The 26547-nt window shown below is 41.8% G+C and overlaps 1 protein-coding gene across 4 annotated transcripts in view; it reads right to left on the reverse strand.

Annotated features, from left to right (window-relative positions):
• ACSL4 (acyl-CoA synthetase long chain family member 4) overlaps nucleotides 1-26547 on the reverse strand; it is a 247492-nt gene that overhangs the window by 47974 nt on the left and 172971 nt on the right. For all 4 annotated transcript variants that reach the window (XM_053699301.1, XM_053699299.1, XM_053699300.1 and 1 more), the window contains exons 10-13: nucleotides 22146-22285; nucleotides 21568-21740; nucleotides 17220-17294; nucleotides 526-717 (exon numbers count right to left, since the gene is read on the reverse strand). In XM_053699301.1, coding sequence (XP_053555276.1) covers nucleotides 526-717; nucleotides 17220-17294; nucleotides 21568-21740; nucleotides 22146-22285 — 580 coding nt within the window. The remainder of the gene's footprint in view (nucleotides 1-525; nucleotides 718-17219; nucleotides 17295-21567; nucleotides 21741-22145; nucleotides 22286-26547) is intronic.

Raw genomic sequence — 26547 nt, forward strand, 5'->3', positions numbered from 1 at the left:
TGCAATCTAGCTGTCCAGCAGGAAGACAGCTCACCAGGCGTGAAAGGACACATACTCCTCACAGAGACCTGCGGAAAAAGAAAGAACAGAGTAACCAACTCTGGCTTTCTGTTACTAGGGTAGCAAATATGTTAGGAAAACAAAGCAAGGAGACCTCACCACTTCTTAACTGCTTAAAAGCCACCACTACTCTTACTCAAGAGATTTACGCGGACACATCTAAACCAAAATCCTTGCTTGCAGGGAAAGGTACCCAAAAAAGGAAACAAAAAATCTTCAGACACCGAGCTTCACCTCCTCCATTGACAGAGGAAAAGAGAATGACTGGGGGTTATGGGTAACTAAGTGACACTTAACAGCTTTGCTGGGGTGCTCTTTGCCTCATCCTGCTGGCTAGGAGTGAATATCCCACTAGTTATTGGAATTACGTTGTGGACTCTCCATGTTTTAGGAAAGAAATATAATGGTCTTATTTTTTATTTGGCAAATAGGCAGGTCAATAAAATATTTATATACAAGTCCTACCTATTATCTGCAAACATCCATCTGGGTGGAATTCTCCAATATCCCCAGTACAAAACCATCGCTGCCCATTCTCATCCACGAAGAAATCATCCAAATTCTTTTCATCATTTTTAAAATAGCCCATAGAAACATTTTGCCCACCAATAATGATTTCTCCTCTGGGATTTGGCTTGTCTTGATTTGTATAACCACCTAAAAAACATTAGACAGCATGTTACATATTTTGCACTAAAGAGAGAGAAAATTATTAATTAGTAACCTAAAACATAAAAATGTAATTTATGCTTACCAGATAAATTCCTTTCTTTCCTGACAGGGAGAGTCCACGACTTCATTCCTTACTGTTGAGAAATATAACACCTGGCCACCAGGAGGAGGCAAAGACACCCCAGCCAAAGGCTTAAATATCCCTCCCACTTCCCCTATCCCCCAGTCATTGTGCCAAAGGAACAAGGAAAGGTAGGAGAAACATCAGGGTATAAAAGGTGCCAGAAGAAATAAAAACAGGGGGCCGCCCATTGAAAACATTAAAATTACGGACGGGGTCATGGACATGGACTTCCTGCCAGGAAGGAAAGGAATTTATCTGGTAAGCATAAATTATGTTTTCCTTCTATAAGGCAGGGAGAGTCCACGACTTCATTCCTTACTTTTTGGAAAACTATACTCAAGCTCCAGAGGACACTGAATGAATAACAGGAGGGCACCACAGCCTGCAAAATTTTTCTCCCGAAAACTGCTTCAGCCGAAGCAAACACATCAAACTTGTAAAATTTAGAAGTGTTTAAGGAGGACCAGGTAGCACCTTACAAATCTGATCCATTGATGCTTCGTTATTAAAAGCCCAAGAAGAAGCCACTACTCTAGTTGTCCCACTGTCTCATAAACTAAGCGGATTACAACGATAGAGAACACATAGTAGCCTCTTACGCTTCCCTGCATAGATGAAAAACAAAGAGGAAGATTGACTGAATTCCTTAGTAGCCTGAAGATAGAACTTCAAGGCACGAACCGCATCTAGATTGTGAAGCAAACGTTCCTTCGCTGAAGAAGGATTAGGACACAAGGAAGGAACAACAATATCTTTATTAATGTTACGATTTAACACCAACTTAAGGAGGAACCCTAGTTAAGTGCGTAAAACCGCCTTAGCATGAAAACCTAAATAAGAGGGATCACATAGCCAACAAAAAAAAGAACCTTCCAAGATAATTTAATATCAACAGTATGCATAGGCTCAAACGGAGCCTGCTACAAAACACTAAGAACAAGATTAAAGCTCCAAGGTGGAGCCCCAGATATAAACACGGGTCTGATCCTAGCTAGAGCCTTAAAGGACTGCACAACCGGAAGTTCAGCAATATTTTGTGCAGTAACACCGACAGGGCCGATATCTGTCCCTTCAGGGAACTAGCAGATAAACCCTCCTGAAGTTCATCCTGGAGGAAAGCTAAAATTCTGTCAAACTTAACCTTATGCCAGGAAAAACCATGCTCTTCACACCAGTACAAATAAGTCCTCCACACTTTATGGTAGATACGATGAGTAACTGGTTTACGAGCTTGAACCAGAGTGTCAATAACACTCTCAGAAAAAACTCTGTTGGCTAAGACTAAGCGTTCAATCTCCACGCAGTCAGCCTTGAGAGAATCTAGATTTTGATGAACGAAGGGACCCTGTGTAAGCAGATCTCTGTGACAAGGTAACCTCCACTGAGGAGATGAGGACATCCCCACCAGATCCGAAAAACCACGTCCTTCACAGCCACGACGGAGCAATCACAGATGCTCGCTCCTGCTTGATGCGAGTCACCACACGAGGGAGAAGCGGTAATGGAGGAATAAGATATGAGTCTGAACCTCCATGGTACTTATAGGGCATCTATCAATTCCAATTTGCTCTGTCACTATACCCTTCCCTCATTCCTACCTCCTTCATAACCCCTTTACCATTGAAATTGACTGTTGGGAGAATTAGTTAAATAGACCCTGTGTTTTTGTCAGACACAAAGGGTTATTTACATCTGGCGAATCTACCTTATCTATACCCCATATAGGCACACCATTTATGATGTATAAAATATTTGACGGTTAGTTCAAATCCTCCTACGATATATAACATTGAGTGTCAGAAAGCATTACCTCTTCTGTACTCTATTAAGGAAATATGAGGAGATATTCATATATTACATTATCTATAAGTCAAATAGGGAGTAAGTCACTCTGTGTCTAACATTATCTAACCACTTGATATTTATAGATGGACAGCATCCAGACTTTTATGTAACCAACATCATCCTTCTCCTGACCAATCAAGTATGTATAAGATCTAGTTATCCACAACACATGAAAATAGGTCTCTGCATCCTCCAACACAGGAATATGTATTTATCATGTAATTATTTACTATGTAAATAACACGAGAATAGGTCTTTGCATCCTTCAACACAGCAGTATGCACTAACCATGCAAACATCTTTTCATACTAATTGACTTGATATTTGTAGATGGATACTATAAAGTTGACCACCAGTCCATATAATAACAGATCAGTTGCCGCTAAACAGCCACACTAGTTAAGGTAAAATCATTAGTAGTTTTTAAACAGTCACACCTGTTATAGTTATTATGGTTCTCCTCTTTCCTCATTAGAATGATACAAGTTGCTGTACTCAGACTACCACTTATAACATAAACCTCCTACAATTAATAGCCATTCATTTGAGGGCACGATTTCCTATACCTTATAATATTAACAGACCAGGTGTTGTCAAACGGCCACACTGGTTAGGATAACACTTATTTTTTGTCAAACAGCCACACCTGTTAAAGTTATCACGTTGCTGTATTCATACTACCACTTAGAACAGAAACCCCACATTACAAGAAGCTAATGGTATTCTCACAAGATTAATACAGAGCGCCTATTCCATTGGCGGGTATTCAGGATTATTTCACAGAATCTGTCTGCCTCCGGGTCAGCTAGTGATAGCCGACATTGAACTAATAAAATTAATTTTATCTAGTAAGAACACTTACGACATGTTATTGGCAAGAACACAATTTACAGATCATCCCCATGTATCTCTCTGATTCATTTAGTTATTGCAGGTTGGATCCTCATCTATACATTTCCGTTTAAGCCCACCATTCAACAACATGTTTGGATCTAAACTAATCCTCACTGTTGACATACTTTTAGACATACTTTTAGCCCTTTCTGAAATATAGTCCTGGTGGATTTTTATTTATCTATAGGCAATGTCACATAGCTTCGTTATAGAGTTAGCTCTACACACCATTCCCGATCGAGCTTTCATGCTAACCAGTGCTAACAGGATCCTGAATGGCCGATGAGACACACACATGGTTTGATAAACAAACCTAGTCTCCAGCGGGCTGATTGAGATGTCTATATCCAGACACTCGACCAGCCCAAGTCTTCCAGCCAATTGAAAATAAGTGCTAATGGGTTGAACCCGCACTCGATCGGAGGAGACATCCAAACAAATTACACTAGTTTTTCATCATTTTCACAGAGATTAAACTGCTCAGTATAGATCATCCTAAGGTTAATTTATATATTTGTATAGCCGACAAGTCACTCTATTTGTATAAACATAGTTGGGTGCCATGACAACGTATCAACTTCCGGGTTGTAATTTCCAGTTAAGCAGGCGCCTATATTATCCTAATTAGCATTTCCCCCAGTATTTAAAGCTGCCAGCCATTAAACCACACCAAAATGCATTGACCAGAGCTGGTAAGCAGACTTTCATTATCCCTTATTACACCTGTATAATCTACACTATTTTTTAATTGTTTACAGGTACATCCAGGAAGAAATTGGATGAAACTAAGAACATTTGGACCCATTTAGTGATTCGCCTAGACTCACTAGAGGATCACTATCATCAAATCACAAGTTTGTTTATAACCACCTATATAATTGGATTATTTTTTCACCATTCACATTACTTTATTCACATGGAGTAATTACACTGACTCACCTTGATCCTTTGAGCTCCTACATAGACTATAATATATATATTTTTTTGCTCACCCACATGCCTTTTTGGACATTTTTTTCACATTCCTATTCAATTTTTATTTTTTATTTTAATTTTATTCTCTTTTTTTGATCATTATTGTTGTATCTTGTTTTTCCACAGCTGTTTTTTCACAGTGGTACCACATTGCAAGCTGTTTTACATTTGTTTTGTTTTTTGATGTTTATTTGATCGCACTACCCCAATTTTTTGACACGTCACTATCATTTGAGCACACATACCAGTCCTCTTAAGGTCCCCCCACGGGCTTTCTCCTAGACCACATAGAAGATCACACTTTATTGCGGCCAACAGCAGAACACAATTTAACTGCGATCTTTATACATTTTCATACACTGACTGTTGCTCAAGCAGTCCAAGCAGACCTCACTGAGCACGTCACAGTACAAGCTTATTTTTTAACATGAATCCATGATTTTCTAACATATTTTGAGGTACTCGACATTGCAATTTTATTACACTGTATCGTATTTAATTGCATTTATTAACTGTGATTTTACACCTACCGATCTTATAACAGTACTGCTTTTAACTTTTATACCTTTATTGTGTCATTGTGTATTTACAATAAATCGCTCTAAACTCATCTCCCCTGTTCGGCCATTTCTATCGTCATAGATAGTTACTTTGGATTAGGGCGATTGAAAGGATTTATTTGCTACCTCAGCCTTTTTACTAGGCGTTTTGCACACTATCCATTGCATCAATTCCGCCTGAGGATCCCTCGACCCATACCTGGGTAACTTGGTATTGAGGCGGGATGCCATGAGATCTATCTCTGACGTCCCCTACTCGCTGCATATCTCTGCAAACACCTCAGAGTGAAGACACCATTCCCCTGGGTGAAAGGATTGCCTGCTGAGGAAGTCTGCTTCCCTGTTGTCCACACCCGGAATGTGGATTGATGACAGCGTACATCTGTAAGTCTCCGCCCACACTAGTATCTGAGATACTTCTCTCATTGCCAAGGAACTTCTCGCCGCCCCCCCCCCCCCCCTTTAAGGTTGATATAGGCAACCAAGGAAATATTGTCTGACTGGAATCTGATAAACTGGGACAACCCCAGAAGGGACCAAGCCTTCAAGGCATTGGGAGTTACAAAATATTCAATCGGAAGGAAGGACTCCTTTTGAGTCCACAGACCTTGTGCCTTCTTGGCACCCCAAATGGCTCCCCAGCTGGAAAGGCTTGCGTCCGTAGTCACAATCTCCCAGGCTGTCCAGCACGATCTGTTGAGACAGACTTGAATGGTCACTGTTCCACTGTCTCAGCATGCATAGTTGTAAGGGTCTGAGATGGAATCTGGCAAAAGGAATGATGTCCATGCAGGACACACCATGAGTTTGATTACCTCCATACACTGAGCCACTGAGGGTCTCGAGGAGGGCAAGACATGCAGAAGTTAGATTGCAACGTCTCTGATCTGTGAGGAATATTCTCATGGATATGTAGTCTATTATAGTTCCCAGAAAATTCACCCTTGTACTTGAGTAAGAACTCTTTTCCAAGTTTATCTTCCATCTATGTGATCGAAGAAGATTGAGAAGGGAATCTGAATGTTTTTCGGCTAGACGAAAAGGTGGTGCCTGTACCAAGATATCATCCAGGTAAGGCGCTACTGCAATACCTCGTGTTCTGGCAACAGCTAGAAGAGCCCCCAGAACCTTTGGCCTAGCTACTGCTCCAAGGATATTTACAAACGGAAGAGCTATGAACTGGAAGTGCTGGTCTAGAAAGGCAAACCTTTAGGTCCAGAATTGGACGAAAAGTTCCCTCTTTCTTTGGAACCACGAAAAGTTTTGAATAAAACCCCCAACCTCTTTCTGCTGTAGGTACCGGGACAATTACTCCTAGAGAGGAGAGATCCCGTACGCAACCTAAGAAGGCAGCCCTCTTTTCCAGTCTTGTAGACAGACTGGAGAGTAGGATGAGACTTGAATCCTATCCTGTATCCTTGAGATACAACCTTCAGGACCCAAGGGTCCTGTACATCCAGGAACAACGCGTCTGAAAAAAATAGACAGTCTGCCCCCTACTCGATCCGATGCTAGATCGGGGGCCGGCCCTTCATGCCAATTTGTTCTCGGCGGGCTTCTTAGTCTGTTTGGACTTATTCCAGGAGTGAGCCGGCTTCCAAGTACTCTTGGGCTGCTCGGACTGCTGTCGTTGCGACTTGTCAGCACGAAAGAAATGAAATGACAGTTGCCGTCCCTTAGGCCTATTCTTCTTATCCTGCGGTAGGAAGGCACCTTTCCCTCCGGTAACCGCAGCGATAATGGAGTCCAGTCCTGGACCAAATAAAATCTTCCCCTTGAAGGGAAGAACAAGGAGTCTGGATTTAGAAGTCATATCCGCAGACTGACAGGCCCATTTATCAAAGGGCTTGCGGACCTGATCCGACACTGCGGATCAGGTCCGCAAGACCTCGCTAAATGCGGAGAGCAATACGCTCTCCGCATTTAACATTGCACCAGCAGCTCACAAGAGCTGCTGGTGCAACGCCGCCCCCTGCTGACTCGCGGCCAATCGGCCGCCAGCAGGGAGCTGTCAATCAACCCGATCGTATTCGATCGGGTTGATGTCCGGCGATTCCTGTCCGCCTGTTCAGAGCAGGCGGACAGGGTTATGGAGCAGCGGTCTTTAGACCGCTGCTTCATAAGTTGTGTTTCTGGCGAGTCTGAAGACTCGCCAGAAACACGGCCCTTCAAGCTCCGTACGGAGCTTGATAAATGGGCCTGCTTGACTTCAACCTGAGAGTCCGGCAGGCTAGAACCGCAAAGCCAGCAGCCTTTGCATTTATGCTAATAATCTGCATATTCACATCACAGATGAAGGAGTTAGCAATTCTCAGTGCTTTAATTCTCTCCTGAATATCCTTGAGTGGAGTTTCACACCAGTAGGTATCTGCTCCAGCAACCGTGGCTACAGCTGCCGCCGGTTGAAATAAATATCCTGTATGTATAAACATCTTCCTCAGAAAAGTTTCCATTTTCTTATCCATAGGATCTCTAAAAACATAAATTGTGCTTACCTGATAAATTAATTTCCATCTGTATGGGAAGAGTCCACAGCTGCATTCCTTACTTGTGGGAAATACGGAACATGGCCACCAGGAGGAGGCAAAGACACCCCAGTCAAATGCTTAAATACCTCCCCCATAACCCCAGTCATTCTGCTGAGGGAACAAGGAACAGTAGGAGAAATACCAGGGTGAAAAAGATGCCAGAAGAAAAAAAAAATTCAAATTTAGGGCCGCCCATCAGAGAACATGGGCGGGAGCTGTGGACTCTTCCCATACAGATGGAAATTAAATTATCAAGTAAGCATAATTTATGTTTTCCATCTTAATATGGGAAGAGTCCACAGTTGCATTCCTTACTTGTGGGAAACATATCCCAAGCTCTAGAGTACACGGAATGCTAATGGTAGGGAAAAAGAGGTGGACCCTAATCTGATGGCACCACAGCCTGCAAAACCTTTCTCCCAAAGGCTGCTTCAGCAAAAGCATCAAACTTGTAAAATTTTGAGAAAAGTATGTAAGGAGAACCAGATAGCCACCTTACAAATTTAATCCATAGAGGCCTCATTTTCGAAGGCCCAAGAGGAAACCACTGCTCTCGTAGAATGAGCCATAATCCTCAGAGGAGGCTTATGTCCCGCCATTTCTATGCTAAACAGATGACACTTCTCAGACAAAAAGATAAGGAAGTCGAAGAGGCCCTCTGATCCCTACGCTTCACGGAAAGAGAACAAACAGAGAAAGAGGTTTGTCTAAATTCCTTTCTGGCCCAAAGATATAACTTCAAGGCACAAACCACATCCAGAAATACGTTGTAAATGTTCCTTCAACGAAGGAGGATTAGGACATAAGAAAGGAACCACAATCTCTTGATTGATGTTGCGAATTGAGACAACCTTAGGAAGAAACCCTAACTGCATGAAAAACCAAATAAGGAGGGTCGCATAGCAAGGCAGAAATCTCAGAGACTCTGCGTGCAGTAGCAATAGCTAGTAGAAAAAGAACCTTCTAAGACCACAACTTCTACTTCATGCATAGGCTCCAACAGAGCCCAATGCAAAACCTTAAAGACAAGATTTAAACTCCAAGGAGGAGCCTTAGATCTAAACACAGGTCTGAACCCAGCAGAGCCTTAACAAATGGCTGCACATCTGGAGGCTTGGGAAACCTCTTGTGCAGTAACAAAGACAGGGCAGAAAACTGTCCCTTCAGGGGACTTGCAGAAAAGTCCTTCAGTTCATCCTGGTGAACAGAACAAGTAGGTCCTCCACACCTTATGATAGATGCGACGAGCAACCAGCTTACGAGCTTGAATGAGAGTAAAAATAACTCTCTCAGAAAACCCTCTCTTGGCTAGGACTTAGCGTTCAATCTCCACGCAGTCAGCCTCAGAGATTCTAGCCATTGATGAACAAAGAGACCATGGTCAGCAGATCCCTGTAACAAGGTAACTTCCACAAAGGAGATTATGACATACCCACTAGATCCACGAACCATATCCTTCGTGGCCAAGACGGAGCAATCAGCATCACTGATGCCTCCTTGACTCGAGCCACTGCACTAGGAAGTAGTGGCAACGGCCGGAAAGGATAAATTAGATTGAACCTTCAAGGCACCGCCAATGTATCTGTTAGCTTCACATGAGGATCCCTGTACCTCGACCCCTATCTGGGTAGCTTGGTATTGAGACATTACAAGATCTTCCTCTGGCAAATCTCTGCAAACTCTCGGGATGGAGAGACCATTCTCCCGGATGAAAGGATTGTCTGCTGAGGAAATCCGCTTCCCAGTTGTCCACACCCAGACTGTGGATCTCTGACAGCGAACAAATGCGGGTCTCCCCCACACCAGAATCCTAGATACTTCCCTCATAGCTAGGGAGCTTTTCGTTGCCCCCTGATGGTTGATGTAAGCCACCGAGGATATATTGTTTGAATGAAATCTGACTAACTGGGACGAACCCAGCAGAGGCCAAGCCTTCAGATCATTGTTTATTGCCCAAAGATCCAAAATGAGATCAGGAGCTTTACCTCCTGAGACCAGATGTCCTGTGCCTTCCTGGCACCCCAAACGGCTCCCCATCCTCAAAGACTCACAACCGTAGTCACAATCACCCAGGATGGTCTTGAGACGGATGTCCCTCAGGACAAGTGATCCGGACAAAACCACCAAGAGTGATTCTCCCGATTGGTTGTCCAGAGAAATCTTTTGAGAGTCAGATCCGTATGATCGCCGTTCCACTAGTTCAGCATGCACAGTTGCAACACTCTGAGGTGAAACCTGGCAAAGGAAATGATGTCCAAGCTGGAAACCATGAGACCAATCACCTCCATACACTGAGCCACAGATGGCCTTAAGGAGATCTGGAGGGCAAGACATGTTGAAGCTAGCTTGCAACGTCTCTGGTTTGTTAGAAATATTCTAATGTCTATGGAGACTATTATAGTACCCGAGAATTCTACCCTGGTACTTGATACAAGAGAACTCTCTCTAGATTATCTGTCATCCATGGGATCGAAGAAGACAGAGGAGATATGCCCAATGGTTCTCTCTTTGAAAAATTTCTTTAGCTAGACCAAGTAGAAGAGCAATAAACTGAAAGTGCTGGTCCAGGAATCTATCGTGGTCATTAACTACCCCTCTCAAACGAGGGGAAGAATGGACCTCATTGTCTCCATCTTAGACGAGGGGACATTTAAAAACCTGCTTAAGCACTTTAGGTCCAGAATCAGACTGAAATTTCCCTCCTTCTTAGGGACCACAAAAAGGTTTGAATAGTATCCCAAACCTCTCACTGCGATAGGCAACGGGACAATAACTCCTAGAGGACAGATCCCGTACACACCCCAGAAAGACTTCCCTCCTTTCTGGTCAGGAAGACAGGAGGAATCTGCCCTTGGGTGGCAGAGACTTAAAACCTATCTTGTAACCCTGAGCTATGACCTCCAGGACCCATGGATCCTACACGTCCCTGAACCAAGCGACTGAAAAGAACATACTGCCCCCTACATGATCCAGAAGAGGACCAGGGACCGCCCATTCATGCTGACGTAGACTCAACAGGCTTCTTGCTCTGCTTGGATTTATTCCAGGACTGAGACGGCTTCCTAGAGCTTTTGGTTTGCTCTGGCTTGGAGGACTGCTGACATGGGCTTTATCAGAATGAAAATCGTCCCTTATATTAGTTTATATACTCTTGCGGTAGGAGAGCAACCTTGCCCCCTGTGACCGTGGAGATAATTGAGTCCAGGCCTGGACCACACAAATCATTCCTTTAAAGAGCGGGAAGAAATCTAGACTTAGAAGTCAAACCCCCAGACCATGACTTCAGCCAGACCCCGACGGCCTGAACAGAAAAAGCTGAAGCCATAGCATTCAAGCGAATAAAATGCCTAATAGAAGTACAGGTAAAAGAATTAACAACCCTCAAGGCCGTAAATCTTTTCTGAGTAACCCCGATCAAATCCTATAAGGAGTCACACCAGAATGTAGTTTCTCCAGCCACTGCCGGTTGAAACAAATATTCTGTATGTTGAAACATCTTTCTTAACAGAGTTTCCATCTTTTATCCATGGCTCTTCAAACAAAGAACTATCCTCAAGTGGGATAGCAGTACGTTTAGCAAGGGTGAAGATAACGCCATCCCATTTAGGGAAGGAACGTCACAACTCCATTGAGAGTCTAGGACCGGGGTCAATTTGTTAAAGGGAGAAGAGGGGGAAAAGGAATTGAATCCTGTCCCATTCATTCTTAATAATGTTCGCCATCTAACAGGAGCAGGGAAGGATAAGGTACCACCCTGTCCTCAAATTCTATCCAATTTAGGAATTAAAAGGTTAATCAGGCAATTTGGCCTCTGGAACCTCTGAATTTGCCAAAAACTTCCTTTAGAAGAAAGTGCAAATTCCTAAACTAAAGTCTGGTTCCTCCGCAGCAGGAGGTTTAGAGGCAGCAGACTCCGACCCAGAATGTTCATACTCTGAAGTCTCAGAAAGAACTTCATCCTCGGATAACCCTCAGTTAAATCCAATAAATTATCTGATGTACTCTGGGAAGGAGTGCAATATGTAACCTTTCGCTTGCGCTTACCAGGAAGAGGTAAAGTATTAAAGGCCGCAGACACCGCCGTCTGAACTGCGCAGTAACGTCTGGTGAAAAAAGCCCCCCTCCAGATGGAGGATCACCAATGCTACGAGAAAACTGCATGTGTAGAGATATAAGAATGTAGGGTACGCACCTCACTGGACGACAACTCCTCAGAGGTGGACGGCTCTGTGGTATCAAACATGTTTGATATTATCACATTATCAAGGCATATGGAACATAATTAAGAGGGCGGAACTAAGGCCTCTTCACCATATAAACAGGAATTACTCATTAGGAATAGAGGAAGTGCCCTCTAAAGTAACAGAATCCTCCATCGCTAGTGCAATAACCGGAGAACTAGAGAAATAAAGCATCTTATTTTATTTTAAAAAACAGCACCCTTATACCCCAATGGCTGGGACACACCACCTCCTATGACCCAGACAGTACAGAGATTTATGACTCCTCTCTGATAGACACCCGTTCAGGAAAAAGGGAATGAATCACATGGTGCACAATGCAGGACTGTCCCTGCTATGAGAAAGCGCGCCAAGCTTGTAAGCTGCATGGCTCTCAAAGTGAAAGCGAAACCTGTCTATTCCATAACAGCCTATGAGTCCATAACATCTCACACACAAAAAGCATAAAATCAAATAAACATAAAATTATTCCCCCCTGTGGAGATATTTACCCTTGATTCTATACAGATAAAATATGAAACGATCTTACCAGAATCTACGCCGTGGAACAGGAACACGGCCCTTCAAGTGTGACCGATAGTAGCATCGCTTCTGACATGGACTTGAGTGAGGAAAGCAACGCTGATTGCCTATGGAGCTGTTAATCGGGATGGTTTTGCATAAAAATTCTTCCCTGCATCTCCGGACTCCAACTTTCATCCATGCTCTCACTAAGAGGCTGAAAGGACTACTTAAAACTCCAGTCCCATCTCAAAGAGTACTACCCTCCATAAGAGACTACTCCGAAATCTTCTAAGACTTATCTGCCAACCTCCTGTGACGAAAGGCAAAGAATGACTGGGGTTATGAGGAAGTGGGGGAGGTATTTAAGCCTTTGGCTGGGGTGTCTTTGCCTCCTCCTGGTGGCCTGGTTCAGTATTTCCCACAAGTAAGGAATGCAGCGGTGGACTCTTCCCATATTAAGATGGAAAAAGAACTATCCTCCAGAGGGATAGTAGTATGCTTAGCCAGTGTAAAGATAGCACCATACACCTTAGGGATGGAGCCCCACAATTCTAATTGAGAGTCAGGGACCGGGAATAATTTTTTAAAAAGTAGACAAGGGTTGAAAAAGAAGTTCCTACTCTTTCCCATTCGTTACTAATAATGTTCGCCATCTTTATTGGCACAGGAAAGGTCAGAGGAATATTCCTATCTCCATAAACCCTGTCTAATTTAGAGACCTTGGGCTGCTCAGGGAGTGTAGCCTCTGGAACCTCTAGTGTAGACAGAACCTCCTTTAATAAAAAACGCAGATGCTCAAATTTAAATCTAAAAAGGAGGGTTCCTCCGCTGAAGGAGGTTTAGAAACTGAAGTCACTGACTCAGAAAGTTCACCCTCAGAGTAACTCATCCTCGGATAGCTGTGATATAGTAGCTAAATAACAAATATTTAGATGACTCTAGGTCAGGAGAACTATGTTTAACCTTTCTCTTGCGTTTGTTAAAGCAAGGTAAGGCACTCAATGCCGCAGACACTGCTGATTGTAACTGCGTGGTAAAGTGCACTGGAAAAAGGCCCCCTCCAGATAGACTATTAGTTGAGCCGCGGGGAACTGCATGTGAAGTGGGTAATGTAGAAAGGGTAAAGGGACCCAGATTCCTGAGAAGTAGATGGCTCAGAAGGGCTAATAGCGCTATGAGTATTAGCAGGCTTGTCTCCCTTCTTAGACTTTAAAACAGTGTTTAGGCAAATGGAACAAAATTGAGCAGGCGGGCAAACCCCAGCCTCCTCACAAAATAAACAGGAATTATTAATCAAAACAGAAGGAACGGAACCTTCAAATGTAGTATCAGAATCATCCATAGCTTTGTATATACCCACAGAAGGACAAGCAAAAAAACAGCACCTTAATACTCCCAAAGGCTGGGGCACTCACCACCTCCTAGACCCAGACAGCTAACAGTGAAAAACGCTCTCCTCGAGAGTGATGTCTGCAGCAGGATCTTAGGAAATAAAAGAGACTGCACCCGGTCACGTGGTACGCAAGACAGGACTTCCCCTGCTATGAAAAAGGGCGCCAAGCTGTTATGAGCTGCGCAACAATTCAAGCGCCAACTAACACCTGTAGGCCCGGAAAAGGTGAAACCTAGCTGTCGCCAGTAAATTGTAGCTACAGAGAATGGGGTACCCAGGCACCAACTAACGGAGGCTAGGTGTTTGTATAAAAAAAAAAAAAAAAAGGTATAAATTTATTACTACATAAAAATAAATAAAAACAAAACTTCTATAACATTTTACAATACAATTTCATGGATCCACGAAAATCGATTATACAGTACAATAGTTGGTCTAGTTAAACATATGTAAACAATTGTAAAAACAATTAATACAATGTAAAATTGCAATGAAATCACTGGGTTTAGTTAATTCTGCAAGAGCAAGTAGAATTCAAGTGTTATGTTATCCACGGAGCAATGTCCTGATTAAATGTCCATCAAAAGATAGTTGGTCACTGAAATTAAATCGTGGTGAAGTTAAATCCAAACGACAAAACTTAAAATTGTGTGTCCAAAACAATGTGTCCCAAATTATAATCCAAATATAACAAGTGTGAAGATAAATCAACTGGGTGGTGGAAAATTGTAATTTTTTTTTATATAAAACTGAAAAAATTAATGAAAAAACTGAATGAAAAAAATCAAACAAGGGGATGGTGCCCAGTGTGAGATATATGCTGGTAAAAAAAGTGTTTAAAATTGAAAAAAGATAGAAAAATCTGTGAAATGTCTGTACACAAAATTGGTGTGATACAATGTGCAAATAAACGAAAAACAAAGTTGCTCCAATTAAACGTGTCCAAACGTTAAAGAATGTTGAGACCTTGTCTCCTTAATGTGAGGGGTTCACTTACAGAACAGGGAAAAAAACATGATGAAAAAATATACCTGTGAAGAAAAAAATAAAACACAATGTGTAGCAAGTTTACAAATATTAACCTCAAATGAAATCAGGCTTACCAGTGCAAGGTCATTTACAGGAGACTGCTATAAAAGGCCATCAGTGAATACAAGTAACCAGTCTTGATAAAGGCCTATTAGGGCCGAAACGCGTAGACCTTGCACTGGTAAGCCTGATTTCATTAGAGGTTAATATTTGTAAACTTGCTACACATTGTGTTTTATTTTTTTCTTCACAGGTATATTTTTTCATCATGTTTTTTTCCCTGTTCTGTAAGTGAACCCCTCACATTAAGGAGACAAGGTCTCAACATTCTTTAACGTTTGGACACGTTTAATTGGAGCAACTCTGTTTTTCGTTTATTTGCACATTGCATCACACCAATTTTGTGTACAGACTTTCATCAATTGACATTTCTCAGATTTTTCTATCTTTTTTCAATTTTAAACACTTTTTTACCAGCATATATCTCACACTGGGCACCATCCCCTTGTTTGATTTTTTTCATTCATTTTTTTTATTTTTTCAGTTTTATATAAAAAATGTTTACAATTTTCCACCACCCAGTTGATTTATCTTCACACTTGTTATATTTGGATTATAATTTGGGACACATTGTTTTGGACACACAATTTTAAGTTTTGTCGTTTGGATTTAACTTCAACACAATTTAATTTGAGTGACCAACTATCTTTTGATCGACATTTAATCAGGACATTGCTCCGTGGATACTCTGTTATAACTTAACACTTGAATTCTACTTGCTCTTGCAGAATTAACTAAACCCAGTGATTTCATTGCAATTTTACATTGTATTAATTGTTTTTACAATTGTTTACATATGTTTAACTAGACCAACTATTGAACTATTGTACTGTATAATAGATTTTTGTGGATCCATGAAATTGTATTGTAAAATGTTATAGAAGTTTTATTGTTTTTATTTATTTTTATGTAGTAATAAATTTATACCTTTTTTATACAAACACCTAGCCTCCGTTAATTGGCGCCTGGGAACCCCATTCTCTGCGCAACAATTCAAAAACGAAAGTGAAACCGGTTTGTTCCAAGCCAAAAAAACACACACAGTCTATAAGCCTAAAAAACTCTCACATTAAGCAGATATAAATCCCCAAACTGTTCAAATCTCTCTGAAGGAGATATTAACCCTTGATCCTATCGAGGTATAAAGGAGTCACACTGTGACCCTGTATAGCGTTTTAAAGTTGTATATATAAAAAAAACGGTCTTACCCTCCAGGATCCATGCTGTGGAACAGGCACAGCCTCTCAAGTGTGACAGTCTTGCAACAGCGCTTCTGACATGGACTTGAGTGTGTAGCAGCAAGCAGTGAAACTTGTCAACACTGATTGCTCAGGAGCTGTTAGCGACAGTCTGGATGGGTTTGCAGAAAAACTTTCCCTGCATATCAAGACTCTAATTTTCATCAATACTCTCACTGAGAGGTTGACATGATTACTTCAAAGTCCAGTCCTTTCTCGAAGGGAACATACCCATTACAGGACTATCCAAATAATCCAACACTTCTCTGCCACCTCCTAAAGGCAAAGAATAACTGGGGGATAGTGGGAAGTGGGAGGGACATTTAAGCCTTTGGCTGGGGTGTCTGCCTCCTCCTGGTGGCCAGGTGTTGTATTTCCCAGCAGTAAGGAATGAAGTCATTGACTCTCCTTGCCTTATGGAAGGAAATGGACATCACACTAGAAAGAAAAGGACACCTTCAAAATTGCTTCCAATATCCTATATATCTTATAAAGGGAACGGATGTGAAAAAAACACACTCCCAGACACCTAGTGGCGCATTTGATCAGTGTTATGTCAATCTTAGAGGGACAGGTAGAGTACCCTTTTTCAAAGAAGAGAACACTTCTTTATTATAAATACATTAATTATTAAACACCTCATTTAACAATGTTGTAGGTGGATAAATGTTCTTGTGGGGCTAGATAAACCGTCCAAAGTGTTGCAGGGGTGCTGAACAACCCACCATCAGCCATAAAGGAAGCACGTAACAAATGTATATCTCCCTGGGTGTGGCAATGGAAAGTGGGTCACCTGTCCCATTTTCACAAACTCTCTAAATCTAAGCATGCTTCAAATATTTCCACCAACCAACTTCCTCCACACACACAACAATTTAAAGATGAATACATAATACTCATATTTTTTTCCCCTTTTTTTCTTTCTGTAAATATAGGAGGGCTAGCAGAAATGGAAGGGAATATGGAATTCAAGTTAATAAAAAAACAAAAAAGATAATTTACATTAAAATAAAAACTCCTTAATCTTTATAAGTTTAGTTAAAAATTGGTGATCATGCTGCAAAGAGACAAAATAACTTATGTAGAAAACACTCACCTTCTTGCCAATCTCGAAGCTTAATTTCACAGCAGATAAGAGGAGCCCCGACTCTACCAGTGCTGTAGTCACAAACTGAAAAATAGAGACAATATCCTATATTATAAAAGACAAGAGTTTGTCTGAAGCCGTCATGCGCAGTTCAGACAAACTCTTGCAGCTGATCGCACGCGCAGGGGGTGAAACAACGCAGCGCGAGGACCCGGCAGCAGAGATGTTCGCACGCGCAGGGGGTGAAACAACGCAGCGCGAGGACCTGGCAGCAGAGATGTTCGCACGCGCAGGGGGTGAAACAACTGAGAGAGAGAGAGAGAGAGAGAGAGAGAGAGACAGAGAGAGAGACAGAGAGAGAGAGAGACAGAGAGAGAGAGAGACAGAGAGAGAGAGAGAGACAGAGAGAGACAGAGAGAGAGAGACAGAGAGAGAGACAGAGAGAGAGAGAGACAGAGAGAGAGAGAGAGAGACAGAGAGAGACAGAGAGAGACAGAGAGAGAGACAGAGACAGAGAGAGAGAGAGACAGAGAGAGAGAGACAGAGACAGAGAGAGAGAGAGAGAGACAGAGACAGAGAGAGAGACAGAGAGAGACAGAGACAGAGAGAGAGACAGAGAGAGAGAGACAGAGACAGAGACAGAGACAGAGAGAGAGAGAGAGAGAGAGAGAGAGAATGAAAGAATGAAAATGAATAAATATCACACAACACGGCCCGTGTCAACGGGCTTTAGGACTAGTCTTCTATGATTCACTTAATTGCAGACCTCCGGATTCTAAACAGAACCCATGGAAATTTTAAAATGTATTACATTTTTTTTTTAATGCTCATGTTTTTGTTCTTTCTAAAACATCTTTTTGTTTTCATGACTATGGAAGGTGTGCCCCAATCTACCAACAGATTTTTTGGAGCTTCATTAGCCAGTGAGACATTAATCATTGTTTATCAATTGCAGGAAAAACTTACTTTTAGTGCCAATATTATTTTAAACTGCTTTAGCTTAAAAAATTAGGGACATTAAAAAGTTGGACACAACTACTCTAAAATGGTTAGCACTCACTGTGCTATTGCCTTTCCTCCTGTTGCTTTAGCTTTCTTCAAAGCCATGTTCTTATTTTTAAAATTATATATTCTTTTATTGAGGTTTTGCATAAAATTCCAACAAACAATGATTGGTTATGTGGCTTGCAACATGACATACTTCTTAAACCTCTTTTGTAATACTGTTAGCATATGAGTGGCTACTAGGCTGACCTCTTAAGGGCCATTTAGCGATATATGATCTTCATCTCTTGGTAACCACATATAGAACTACTCTGATGATAGAGATGGTCACTCATAGACCTCTAAAATAGTTATACAAGAACTAGTCACAGCAATAGTTCAAAACTAGATACATTTTGCAACAGGTCACTCTCGGACCTTTAAATATAGGAAATGACAACATGTAAATATATAATAAAAAAAACGTGGCCATATACCGATGCCTAAAAACTGCTGAAAACAATTTCAAATAAAATATAGTATGATAATAAACAATAGTGAAGGAATATAATTTTGTAATAGATCTGAGAAAATGTATCAGCAGGTAAGCACCGCTTATAGTGGTGTAAATTAGTTCTAATTGGCCTCTGATAGTAAAAATGATCTGGTTGAGGAGAAATATATTTATTGTGTAGAGGTCTTATTGTTCAAGGTCCTATGGTTTACACAGTAAGATGTCATTACTCAGATTAAACAATAAAACAGTGTAAAGTGAGGACCCAGCGTTGGTACAGTCCCCAGAGGGCAAATATATGGTCTTACATGAAGAACAATACAATATACTTTGTCTATATGTAAATACTATACCGGCAAGAACCACCTATGTAAAGCATTTAAAGATATAAGCCTAATGGTGGGGCCGTAAGGTGGGGAGCTGCAACAAGGTTTTTGCCAGACATTTTGATATATCACATATATAAACACTCTAGAAAACAAATATTTTGTAGGTAGGAGATTATATGGGGAAATACCAAATGCTAGGGCTATCCTTAAGTCAGCGATTGCCACAACACTAGCATAAGGGTTAAACAGCAGTGGGTGTGTAACAGGCGAGTACTGCCTCCAGGAACAGCGTCTAAGGGACAGAGCTGCAGGAATGAGTTGCGGTAAGGACTATTCTGGCCTGAGTCATACCGTCTTTAGGATGCACTGCATTGGGGGGTGCCGCAGGATTGTTGTGGTGGGGGGTTACACTCATGCTGACAGCTCTTTAAGGGGGTATCCCTCCAAAGAACCACCAAGGGCAAACCTTTCCTCACCACCCAGTTGTAGTGATCGGATGTAGGATCAGTTAACTCTTTATTTGTAGATGGCATAATTGCGGTTAGCTCCCAATAATTATCCAGAGGCGCAGTGTCAGCGGTTGGCATTTCCAGGTGGTGTGCTGGTATAGGTAGGTCGATCGCTTCCATGGTGATCTCCTGATCTACACTCCCCTCCGTTAAGCATATATCACCAGGAGGTAGGAGTTCTGTTGGCTTAATGAACTGTAAAGCTTTAATCCCACTCGTCTGGGTACAGATCTGTGTGACAGGGCCTGCTAGATTTAATGGAGGATTCTCCAAAGCTCTATGCTGCACTAGTAATATCAAGTTGTCGAAACTACGGCACATTTGTTGGGGGGGGGGGCGGGATTTGTGGTAGGCCGCTGCCTAATATCTCTTCGGCGTAGATCCAGGCTAGAAGATCACAAGTGCATCAATACTTATTTGTTAAATGTTCCTATTTTAACCCATAAAAGCTGACTGATGGTGAAGCTACATCACTTTCAACTGGGGGGGGGGGTGCCATATTGGAGCACAGGTATGACACAAAAGCAGGAGCTGTACATTTTGCAGTGCCTGCATTGTTCTTATTGTTGAATGTTTTTTGTTTTAATATATAAAAAATGCAAAAATGTAAAGCTCAAACGATGTATCATGCACACTAACCCAACGTATATGATACAGCTGTCAAAAAGCCGCAACATCACTGATCTGTGAGTGTGAACTGCTTCTGTCAAAGGCTGTGAGAATACCTGAGCTCCAAGATGGCAGCCCTCAGTACAAAGAGGTGGAGTTTCAGCATCTGGCACCCTTAAGCTATTAAAAATAGAGAACTGATTTGAAGAAAGATGCAGGAACAGGAGAAAATGCAACATGCTGAGTAGTTACTATTCTTTTGCAGTTATGTTCAACAGATTAATGTCCCTTTAACTATCACTTTTTGTATGAAAACATTTTAAGAAGCTGCTGTTTCATATTTGAGATTAATATTTTGAGTTTAATGTCCCTTTAAAATAATTTACTCCCGTTTAAGAACTTCATATAAAATAATGGGCAGAATTGATATTTAATGGTCCAGTTACTCAAAACAGACAATTTAATGAAATTTCTAAACTAAAAGATGTTTAAAGCACAAGTGTTATAGATTCAAGATTCTTTACCAAAATAGATTACAAGCAAAAAGTTCTACATTAGCAACAGCTTTTAAAGCTAGCAAGTAGTTAGGCAGGAAACAAGTATTAAAAAAAAACCAACAACATTAAAGGGCCATGATACTCAAATGTTGAAACACTTGAAAGTGATGCAGCATAGCTATAAAAAGCTGACTAGAAAATATCACCTGAACATCTCTATGTAAAAAAGAAAGATTTTACCTAAAAAAATTCTCAGTAGCCACATCCCATTGTAAAGGACTTCTAAGCAGCAAATCAGTATGTCTGTCCCGGGACAGCGGAAGGAGCGAGCTTTCGTGCACACTCATCATATTTCACCAATTAGGTAAAGGAAGTTCACTATGAAATCTCATGAGAGTTAAGTGAAATCTCATGAGATCACAGTAAGAGAGTTCATGACCTCAGCACTGTTGATGCCGATTGGCTACTGCTCATTTCTTCATTTTTTTAAAAATTTTTTACCTGCAGCTGGGCAGCTGCTGAGTATAACATTTTACCCAGAACTTACTCTGGTGAGCAGAGGAAATTGTAAGGTAAAATATCTTACTTTTTTTACATAGAGATTCTCAGATGATATTTTCCTGTCAGCTTTTTACAGTTATACTGCATCAGTTTCAAGTGATTTAGCATATAAGTATTATGTCCCTTTAACTGCTAAAGACAAAAATGATAACTAAAATGTATTCAAAATTTAAGGGGAAAAAAAATAAAAAAATTCTTCAAGAAGTAGAAACTAAAAGCTATTTGTAGGGTTCCGATTATAAAAACAAAAAAATGCGTGAGTGATATATATCTCAGGTCATATTTTTACTTTTATCTTTCAGGAGCTCTAATATAAAGCAGCAAACTAGTTAATAATCAAGCAGTATAATATACCTTCAGTGATAGTGCCAGCTCCACATGTTTCCGTTAGCCCATATCCCTGACCAACTGGACAACAAAAACAAATATTCATAAATCTCTGTGTCTGTGGTGAAAGAGGAGCTCCCCCGCACAACATCATGCGCACATTGCCACCCAATAAAGCTTTTACTTTTTTGAACAGTAACCTTAAGGAAAAATGGAAAGAATAGTTATTGGTTATGGTAAATAAAGTAGATCATTTGAAAATACTTGGCAGTTTTAAATATAGACCTCTAGTACATCACTAACCAGTTCCCTCATGTCAAAACATATGTATGAGGTATTCTTGGCCAGAAGATAATTTTCTATGGTATGCTAATCCATAACATGCCCATTGCAATAGGTCACGTGCTTTTCACATACAATATTATAACTATCCAGAAGAACATTTGTATCTACATTTTTTTTATAAAGAACGTGCATGTGCATTAAAAGTAAATTGACATTTTTGTTACATATAAAACTGTACATTCTAAAGACAAGAAAAAAAAAAGACAGAAACAGACAGACAATATTGAGAAAATATCTATACTAATTTGTGGTATACGTACATATTGCATAGTGGGGCATCATATCCCTTCTTTATTTGCTCCAGTTTGTAATCATAACCAAGTTTGAACAAGGTTCTCTGGAAAACATTCATTTCTTGTACTTTGCTCATCACGTTTTTGTAAATGCGATCCATAATTTCCTAAAATGGAACAGTGACTTAGTTTCAGTTAAAGGGACATTTGAATAAATGCTTTGTAGATGATCCATTTATATAGCCTATCTGGGAGTGTTTTTGTGAAAACAGAATTTATGTTTACCTGATAAATTACTTTCTCCAACGGTGTGTCCGGTCCACGGCGTCATCCTTACTTGTGGGATATTCTCTTCCCCAACAGGAAATGGCAAAGAGCCCAGCAAAGCTGGTCACATGATCCCTCCTAGGCTCCGCCTACCCCAGTCATTCGACCGACGTAAAGGAGGAATATTTGCATAGGAGAAACCATATGATACCGTGGTGACTGTAGTTAAAGAAAATAAATTATCAGACCTGATTAAAAAACCAGGGCGGGCCGTGGACCGGACACACCGTTGGAGAAAGTAATTTATCAGGTAAACATAAATTCTGTTTTCTCCAACATAGGTGTGTCCGGTCCACGGCGTCATCCTTACTTGTGGGAACCAATACCAAAGCTTTAGGACACGGATGAAGGGAGGGAGCAAATCAGGTCACCTAAATGGAAGGCACCACGGTTTGCAAAACCTTTCTCCCAAAAATAGCCTCAGAAGAAGCAAAAGTATCAAACTTGTAAAATTTGGTAAAAGTGTGCAGTGAAGACCAAGTCGCTGCCCTACATATCTGATCAACAGAAGCCTCGTTCTTGAAGGCCCATGTGGAAGCCACAGCCCTAGTGGAATGAGCTGTGATTCTTTCAGGAGGCTGCCGTCCGGCAGTCTCATAAGCCAATCTGATGATGCTTTTAATCCAAAAAGAGAGAGAGGTAGAAGTTGCTTTTTGACCTCTCCTTTTACCAGAATAAACAACAAACAAGGAAGATGTTTGTCTAAAATCCTTTGTAGCATCTAAATAGAATTTTAGAGCGCGAACAACATCCAAATTGTGCAACAAACGTTCCTTCTTTGAAACTGGATTCGGACACAAAGAAGGCACGACTATCTCCTGGTTAATGTTTTTGTTAGAAACAACTTTTGGAAGAAAACCAGGTTTAGTACGTAAAACCACCTTATCTGCATGGAAAACCAGATAAGGAGGAGAACACTGCAGAGCAGATAATTCTGAAACTCTTCTAGCAGAAGAAATTGCAACCAAAAACAAAACTTTCCAAGATAATAACTTAATATCAACGGAATGCAAGGGTTCAAACGGAACCCCCTGAAGAACTGAAAGAACTAAGTTGAGACTCCAAGGAGGAGTCAAAGGTTTGTAAACAGGCTTGATTCTAACCAGAGCCTGAACAAAGGCTTGAACATCTGGCACAGCTGCCAGCTTTTTGTGAAGTAACACAGACAAGGCAGAAATCTGTCCCTTCAAGGAACTTGCCGATAATCCTTTCTCCAATCCTTCTTGAAGAAAGGATAGAATCTTAGGAATCTTTACCTTGTTCCAAGGGAATCCTTTAGATTCACACCAACAGATATATTTTTTCCATATTTTGTGGTAAATTTTTCTAGTTACAGGCTTTCTGGCCTGAACAAGAGTATCAATAACAGAATCTGAGAACCCTCGTTTTGATAAGATCAAGCGTTCAATCTCCAAGCAGTCAGCTGGAGTGAGACCAGATTCGGATGTTCGAACGGACCTTGAACAAGAAGGTCTCGTCTCAAAGGTAGCTTCCATGGTGGAGCCGATGACATATTCACCAGATCTGCATACCAAGTCCTGCGTGGCCACGCAGGGGCTATCAAGATCACCGACGCCCTCTCCTGATTGATCCTGGCTACCAGCCTGGGGATGAGAGGAAACGGCGGGAATACATAAGCTAGTTTGAAGGTCCAAGGTGCTACTAGTGCATCTACTAGAGTCGCCTTGGGATCCCTGGATCTGGACCCGTAGCAAGGAACCTTGAAGTTCTGACGAGAGGCCATCAGATCCATGTCTGGAATGCCCCACAATTGAGTAATTTGGGCAAAGATTTCCGGATGGAGTTCCCACTCCCCCGGATGTAATGTCTGACGACTCAGAAAATTCGCTTCCCAATTTTCCACTCCTGGAATGTGGATTGCAGACAGGTGGCAGGAGTGAGTCTCCGCCCATTGAATGATTTTGGTCACTTCTTCCATCGCCAGGGAACTCCTTGTTCCCCCCTGATGGTTGATGTACGCAACAGTCGTCATGTTGTCTGATTGAAACCGTATGAACTTGGCCTTTGCTAGCTGAGGCCAAGCCTTGAGAGCATTGAATATCGCTCTCAGTTCCAGAATATTTATCGGTAGAAGAGATTCTTCCCGAGACCAAAGACCCTGAGCTTTCAGGGGTCCCCAGACCGCGCCCCAGCCCATCAGACTGGCGTCGGTCGTGACAATGACCCACTCTGGTCTGCGGAAGGTCATCCCTTGTGACAGGTTGTCCAGGGACAGCCACCAACGGAGTGAGTCTCTGGTCCTCTGATTTACTTGAATCGTCGGAGACAAGTCTGTATAGTCCCCATTCCACTGACTGAGCATGCACAGTTGTAATGGTCTTAGATGAATGCGCGCAAAAGGAACTATGTCCATTGCCGCTACCATCAAACCTATTACTTCCATGCACTGCGCTATGGAAGGAAGAGGAACGGAATGAAGTGTTTGACAAGAGTTTAGAAGTTTTGTTTTTCTGGCCTCTGTCAGAAAAATCCTCATTTCTAAGGAGTCTATTATTGTTCCCAAGAAGGGAACCCTTGTTGACTGAGATAGAGAACTCTTTTCTACGTTCACTTTCCATCCGTGAGATCTGAGAAAGGCCAGGACTATGTCCGTGTGAGCCTTTGCTTGAGGAAGGGACGACGCTTGAATCAGAATGTCGTCCAAGTAAGGTACTACTGCAATGCCCCTTGGTCTTAGTACCGCTAGAAGGGACCCTAGTACCTTTGTGAAAATCCTTGGAGCAGTGGCTAATCCGAAAGGAAGTGCCACGAACTGGTAATGCTTGTCCAGGAATGCGAACCTTAGGAACCGATGATGTTCCTTGTGGATAGGAATATGTAGATACGCATCCTTTAAATCCACCGTGGTCATGAATTGACCTTCCTGGATGGAAGGAAGAATTGTTCGAATAGTTTCCATTTTGAACGATGGAACCTTGAGAAACTTGTTTAGGATCTTGAGATCCAAGATTGGTCTGAACGTTCCCTCTTTTTTGGGAACTACGAACAGATTGGAGTAGAACCCCATCCCTTGTTCTCCTAATGGAACAGGATGAATCACTCCCATTTTTAACAGGTCTTCTACACAATGTAAGAATGCCTGTCTCTTTATGTGGTCTGAAGACAATTGAGACCTGTGGAACCTCCCCCTTGGGGGAGGCCCCTTGAATTCCAGAAGATAACCTTGGGAGACTATTTCTAGTGCCCAAGGATCCAGAACATCTCTTGCCCAAGCCTGAGCGAAGAGAGAGAGTCTGCCCCCCACCAGATCCGGTCCCGGATCGGGGGCCAACATTTCATGCTGTCTTGGTAGCAGTGGCAGGCTTCTTGGCCTGCTTTCCCTTGTTCCAGCCTTGCATTGGTCTCCAGGCTGGCTTGGCTTGAGAAGTATTACCCTCTTGCTTAGAGGAAGTAGCACTTGGGGCTGGTCCGTTTCTACGAAAGGGACGAAAATTAGGTTTATTTTTGGCCTTGAAAGACCTATCCTGAGGAAGGGCGTGGCCCTTACCCCCAGTGATATCAGAGATAATCTCTTTCAAGTCAGGGCCAAACAGCGTTTTCCCCTTGAAAGGAATGTTAAGCAATTTGTTCTTGGAAGACGCATCCGCTGACCAAGATTTCAACCAAAGCGCTCTGCGCGCCACAATAGCAAACCCAGAATTTTTCGCCGCTAACCTAGCCAATTGCAAAGTGGCGTCTAGGGTGAAAGAATTAGCCAATTTGAGAGCACGGATTCTGTCCATAATCTCCTCATAAGGAGGAGAATCACTATCGATCGCCTTTTCTAGCTCATCGAACCAGAAACACGCGGCTGTAGTGACAGGGACAATGCATGAAATTGGTTGTAGAAGGTAACCTTGCTGAACAAACATCTTTTTAAGCAAACCTTCTAATTTTTTATCCATAGGATCTTTGAAAGCACAACTATCTTCTATGGGTATAGTGGTGCGTTTGTTTAAAGTAGAAACCGCCCCCTCGACCTTGGGGACTGTCTGCCATAAGTCCTTTCTGGGGTCGACCATGGGAAACAATTTTTTAAATATGGGGGGAGGGACGAAAGGTATACCGGGCCTTTCCCATTCTTTATTTACAATGTCCGCCA

Source organism: Bombina bombina, chromosome 1 (assembly GCF_027579735.1).
Source record: "Bombina bombina isolate aBomBom1 chromosome 1, aBomBom1.pri, whole genome shotgun sequence".
In the NCBI taxonomy this organism is placed as follows: Eukaryota; Metazoa; Chordata; class Amphibia; order Anura; family Bombinatoridae; genus Bombina; species Bombina bombina.